Source organism: Hesperophylax consimilis, chromosome 17, assembly GCF_061612785.1.
Source record: "Hesperophylax consimilis isolate HC1 chromosome 17, BYU_Hcon_1.0, whole genome shotgun sequence".
Lineage (NCBI taxonomy): Eukaryota > Metazoa > Arthropoda > Insecta > Trichoptera > Limnephilidae > Hesperophylax > Hesperophylax consimilis.
The window spans coordinates 1,555,224-1,561,808 of record NC_142852.1 but is presented as its reverse complement, the minus strand read 5'-3'; the positions used below and the strand labels follow the sequence as shown (position 1 = coordinate 1,561,808).

General features: G+C 40.0%; 1 protein-coding gene across 1 annotated transcript; it reads right to left on the bottom strand.

Moving 5' to 3' along the window:
* Positions 1–958: 958 nt before the first annotated feature.
* LOC149415739 (uncharacterized) lies at positions 959–5,762 on the bottom strand. Its single transcript, XM_089641662.1, has 4 exons — positions 5,729–5,762; positions 4,655–4,762; positions 3,879–3,989; positions 959–2,921 (listed from the first exon to the last, which is right to left on the bottom strand). Exons 1-4 carry the CDS (start codon positions 5,760–5,762, stop codon positions 2,476–2,478), a joined length of 699 nt encoding a protein of 232 aa, XP_089497788.1. The 3' UTR covers positions 959–2,475.
* Between the last annotated feature and the right edge of the window lie 823 nt (positions 5,763–6,585).

The following is a 6,585-nucleotide window of genomic DNA, read 5'->3' as shown; positions in this document are numbered from 1 at the left end:
TACCAGCACTGTCAGTAGCGTGCGACAGGTGTCAAACCTGTAGTCGATGCGATCAAATACACGTCTGAGGGTCTTCTAAGATCTGTGAAAACTTCAGCTTCCGGGGAATTAGTTCTGACACAAAACCTTAATTGACTGGGCTACTAGGATTCTTGCTGCAGAGTCTCCATCTTCTATCTTTGTTGAACGTCACAGAGGTGCTGCCAAGGTCTGTTATCTATGTGAGGATATGTTGTCAGTACTTTATTAGCAGCAGACACATACCTGGACGGATGACGAACCTCGTGCTGGCACTGTTGGTGGACGCGGTGGACTCTGTCGCAGCAGCAGCTGGTCCAGTTTCTTCACCACCTAGGATTCTTGCTGCAGAGTCTCTATCTTCATGTCACCTGTTCCTGTTCATTTTACTTAACTTAACTTCATTTTATTTTTGTAATACTTGCATCAACTGTAAAGCAACCCGAGGTGATATCTCAAAAAAGCAGCGCTAAACAAATTGTCCAATATTATTATTATTACAACTGTCTTCTTGGCTCTCGGTAGCAGCCTAAGCTATTTGATGAGAGCACTTATAGAAGTCAGATTAAATCTGGCTTCCGAGGAACTGGGCGTCTTGAATAGGTTTGGAAGATTCTTCGTATTATATTGACTTTGGGAGCCACCTCTAGACTGAAGCCCCAAAATACTATAATATGATTTGTGCAAAAGAGGGTGATTGAGAATCAGATTTTAACAGACCGATTGTCATCTTTAATGGACAGATGCAATGTAGGCACACTGCGTCTGTTCTGCAGGTATTTTAATTGAACCTGCTCGAAGGAACTAAATGAAACACCTGTTCAGACCGTTGGGACTCTAGTTCAGCACCTTCTCACATAAATTAGACAGCGGCAGACTGGTAGTTGACACTGAAAGATCAAAATGGCTTTAGCTGTGTTTATTGACCAGATCTGGCTACGCCTCACATGTCTTATTCACATAAATTTAAAAAAAAATGATAATTATTTCAAAGAGGTAGTTTTTATTTTAAAATACTCAATACATCAAATTATATTTATATATAACACATACAAATTATTATATTTTTTCACAAGAATTGCATTTTTCAAATGAATTTCTTTATTATTAAAATTATCAATGTATTTTGTCAGCTGTTGGCCATTTCTGTCCAACAAATAACTAACCTAACCTAACCTAACAACACCCAGAACACAATGGTAAAAATAATGGCATAGTTCAAAAATCAATGCGAATTTCATTAATTTTTTTTGTCTCTTTCAATGATAAAATGAAGTTGATTCATTTGACACAATCTTGAGATTACAGCGATAGGCGTCATTTTGAATTTTCGACATTTGAACGGTCTTTGCTAAACGCCTACGGTTGTTTTTGGGCCAATTTTGATAAAATTGTGATCAAAGATTTTCAGCCTATTAAAGTTTTATAGATTCTCGGACCGTTTGAGCTTTGGATAAAATTGATGTCATAGATTCTCGGCCCATTTGAGCTTTTGATCAAATTGTGATCATAGATTCTCGGCCCATTTGAGCTTTTGATCAAATTGTGATCATAGATTCTCGGCCCGTTTGAGCTTTTGATCAAATTGTGATCATAGATTCTCGGCCCGTTTGAGCTTTTGATCAAATTGTGATCATGTATTCTCGGTCTGTTTGAGCTTTTGATCAAATTGTGATCATGTATTCTCGGTCTGTTTAAGCTTTTGATCAAATTGTGATCATGTATTCTCGGTCTGTTTGAGCTTTTGATCAAATTGTGATCATGTATTCTCGGTCTGTTTGAGCTTTTGATCAAATTGTGATCATAGATTCCCGTTTGAGCTTTTGATCAAATTTTAATCTTAGTTTCTTGTCCCGTTTAAGTTGTTGATCAGATTGTTAAGATTCTCTCACCGTTTGATCAGACTGTTAAGTTTCTCGGCCCGTTTGAGCTTTTGATCAAATTGTGATCATAGATTCTCGGTCCGTTTGAGCTTTTGATCAAACTTTGATCTTAGATTCTTGACCTGTTTAAGCTGTTGATCAAATTGTTAAGATTCTCTCACCGTTTGATCAGATTGTTAAGTTTCTCGGCCCGTTTGAGCTTTTGATCAAGTTTTGATCTTAGATTCTTGGCCTGTTTAAGCTGTTGATCAGATTGTTAAGATTCTCAGGACATTTGAGCTTTTGATCCAATTGTGATCACAGATTCTCGGCGAATTTAAGCCTTCGATCAAATATTTTGATCGTCGACAAGTAAAACAACATGCCGCTTAGTCGAGGTTGACCTCATCGAATGGATTCCCTAACTTAAGTGTACCAATCATCGGTGCAAGCAAAGCTAAGCCGCGTTTGCCACTCAATTTCGATGGAAAAGATGAGCAGAGATCGCCCACACATGAGATGGGCCGACGATCCAAAGAAGAATAAGTCTGGGTGTTGTGAACAATTGGTATTAAACTAAAACAATCTACTTGAACTATGCGATTCTAGTTCTTTTCGTCTCATTTTCATCTGCTTCTAACAATTCTCTCTTTTCAGCTTTTTTAGCTTTCGACTTGATTGCGTTTGCTTTAGGTTTGAGATTTTCTTTTTCTTCTGCAACTCTGTTATTAGATTGACCGTCGCTAACCAAACTTCCATTCAATTGTTTCTCTTTTTCGCTTTCACTAACTAATTTATCTTCATCGCTGTTTTCGCCAGCTTTCTCTACGGTTTTCTTTCCTTTCCCCTTGCCTTTTCCCTTGCTCTTCGCCACCGGTGTTGTGGTCGCTTTGTTCTTGGCCGTGGTGTGGTCAGTTTTGAGGTCGCCGTTGTGGTCACTCTTGGAGCTCTCAAAGTACTCTACAATCTTGTGGGAAGTTGGATCTGGTGAAATGGGACGTTCCTCCGCATTGCTGAGAACTGAACAGTCTAGGTCAGCCACTAGAAAAAATAATAATAACATAGTTATATTGCAAATTTTATAATTATATCAAGGTGATGATAAACCAAGAAAAATGGGTAAGGTTCTCGCTGGAGTGTTGCGATTATATCCTATGCTAGTCCTCCATCATTGCACAAGCAACATCCTCCCACTATAATATTGTCAGGGGGGTGTGTCTATATCTTTTGCGTTAGCCTAACGCTGCGTGTTACACAGGCAAAGTCCTTGCGAACGCGATTTCAATTTGTTTGAATTTGTTCCAAGATCAATGAGATTGCGTTCGCATGGACTTCGTCCACGTAAAACGCAGTGTTAGGCTAACGTGAAAGATACAGACTCACCTCTTAGTTTACTCGCAAAGAGGGATTGTTTGTATCTCCTTTTTAAAGTAAAAAATAATCTAATATCTTATAATAAAACAACAAAAACAGGAATGCATTTGTACAGCATTCAGTTTACTTTCATCCTTCCTGTGCAGTTCCTCACTAATCAGGGTAGGTATCAGCATTCCATTGTGGACTGCTAGCTTGGCTTCTTTGGACAATGTTTAGTTAGCGCCAACTGCGGTCAGTCCTCCAAGAATGGAGTTACCTGCATTTCCCCTTGTTTCAATATCTCTGTCAGCCTTCCCATCTCTCTAGAACATACTTCCTAAATACACAAACTCATCCACCTGCTCCAAGTATTCCTCAGCAACAACTATATTGCACACTGTTTTCTTACTCTCTCTATCAAAAACCATGACTTTAGACTTACTTACATTCATCATTAACTCATTCTTCATACATGCTTGGTTCATCCTAGACATGAGAGACTGTAGATCTTCCATATTGTTCGAAATCGCCAAGCATCAACAGCGTACAACAGGCAATAACTTCAGATTACTCATTTTTGCACCCAATCCCAAATAAGAGATTTCTCTATAATGTATTGTGTATGCATAAAATAATTGCTACCTGGTTCTGCACTGGTGTCCATGGCCTCCACTCGGCTGGAAGTCTCCTGGTCTGACTCCGTGTCGGAGGTTTCCTCGCGCGGTTTGGCTGCTTTGGAACTGCCTCCTAATTCTAAAAAACATATTAATATATTCATCATTATGAACCTGAGTCTAAACAGGACTCTATGCAGTGGCACAAGAAAGACACACCACCACCCAAGAAGTTTAAGGTGTCACAATCGGCAGGGAAAATCATGGCGAGAGTCTTTTGGGATTCAGAAGGAATCCTGTTGATCGATTACAAAGATAAAGGTGTTTCCATAACCGGAGTTTACTACGCTTCAATTCTAGAGCAATTAAAGGAAGCCGGGGTGTCCTCCTTCTGCACGACAACGCGCCTGTTCACAAGAGCCGTGTTGCGATGGCTGCCCTGCAGAAGATGGGCACATCCACCCTACACTCCTGACCTGGCTCCCAGTGATTATTACCTTTTTCCAAACTTGAAAAAAGAACTTCGTGGGAAAAAGTTTTCAAGTGATGAAGAAGTGAAGGATGCAGTTTCGACGTATTTTTAGACAAAGACAAATCTTTTTTTTTATAGGGTAAACGTAAGTTAATTGAAAGATCCGAAAAATGTATTAGAGTAGCTGGTGAATAAATTGAAAAGGAAAAATAAATTTATTTCCATTCCTTACCCCCCATTCCGTGAACTTAAAAACGTTCCCTCGTAGAAAGGTGTATACTTCCTGAAAGCAACTTGTAACTTCTATCAAGAATAATGGTATTGGTGGTTACCTGCAGTTTCCTGTGGCCCCCCGAGGAAGAAGCGAGTGATGGGGCTCTGCCAGGGCGGTGTGGGGCGCGGGCAATACGCATTCCCGCTGGCCACCACTTTGCAGCCAGCTATAGTCACAAAACAAGTACATTAAACAATGAAAAAACACACTTCAAGGGGATTGTATTTGGCACAAATCATTACTAAATAAAAACAATTTTTACTCATTTTCGCACCCAATCCCAAATAAGAGATTTTTCTTTAATAAGATTGTATGGAGGCCATTGTTGTAAAGTAGGTATTGTGTATACATAATATAATTGTACAATAATAAGGCATTTTATCCACAGAGATATACAAATATCCAATACTCATTGTTTGTATTCAACGATGCCAAAAACTTGTGACACAGTTCATACTCGTCACTCATTTTACGGAATAAATACGAGGAGACACTATAATATTTAGCGCGGAATGCGAGCGATTATCTGGGTCAAGGTTACGAGCTGTCTGAAAACTGAATACTCGCTGCGTCGGGCCTATTTATATAGTCCAGCCGGTGGCGGTAGTAATCAGGCGAGACAGCTGGTAAACTGCGGGTCACTCGCTTCAGCGAGATTCTTCTGGATAGTTCGATAGTGCTGAGAGTACGCCTAGGCAGTTGGCTAGAACCTTCTAGCGAATGCGCGTAATGTACTAGTCCAACTCGCAAAGTATTGTCGTGGTAGCTCGCTTGGACGCCACGAGTAGATAGCTCGTAGACAGGTAGCTTGTATTGTTTACCTTGCGCAATTAATTGTGCCTATCAAAATTTCGTAGCCCATGCATTCTAAACCGGTCGGCTTTCTGGAACACTCTAGCAGTATCAATCGCTACAGTTGAATTTTCAAAATGTCAAAACAAGAAAGCTTTCATATTCTCACTCAACAAACAATTGCTGTAGCTGTCATTTTAATATCATGTCATTCTTTGTTGACTGTTTTGTCTTGACACAAGTGAAGCCATGTTTAAAGTCTTGACGACGTTGCTGGAACAACCTCGTGCGACTGTTCGCAAGATTACAAAAAGTGGACAAAGGGTGCCTGTACACAAACCTAAGCACAGGTGCAGGACGGTAATCGCCGACATACTTAAATCCTCGAGAATCGGATGCTTGCGTTTCTCTGCGGAAGAGAGGTCTGACGACTCAGTTTGTGTACCCCAGACATATCAATTTATTGTACAACGTCTAACATCAAAACGTTTCTTTTTATGCATATATAACGTAATTACATACATGGTTTCAGCACAAAAGGATCGAATTTCTACAGTAATCAGTCTACTTTCATCCTTCCCTCTGCCAGTTCCATGCCTCACTGCCATATATCAGGGTTGGTATCAGCATTCCATTGACGACTGCTATCTTCGCTTCTTAACCACTCAAGCAATTTTTGGTATATTATGGCAAGTTTGCAAAAACGTCTTGAGCGGTCGCTTGTCATAATGTGAGAAATTTATAGAAAACTGTAAATTCGGGATAAATGGTGAAATTTAGGTGGATTTTTTGGCTTTAAACCACAGAAAACAGTTCATATATTTCTGTGTTAACCTATTGCGGAATGATATTAATTAAATTAAAAACTGAACACCCATCGCTCGAGTGGTTAATGATAAACCCATCGTCCTATGGGTCGGTAAGCAAAGAAACTCAAGTAAGGTAAACGGTCTGCAGCGCAGTTCAGTGTGGAAATTTTCTGCGCAGGGTCTTACAGCATTTGATCTACGTCGATTGCTTACAGACTCGTGGGACCACGGGCTAACTAACTAACTAACCATCACACTGTTTCAACTGCCAAACAACTCGGTCTTGGCACACACTCCTTGCCTCATTCACATTCATACTTCGTCTCATACATACTCTTCTATTATTCTGACTCTTGACATGGCCCGACTCAAGTATCTGATTCACTTG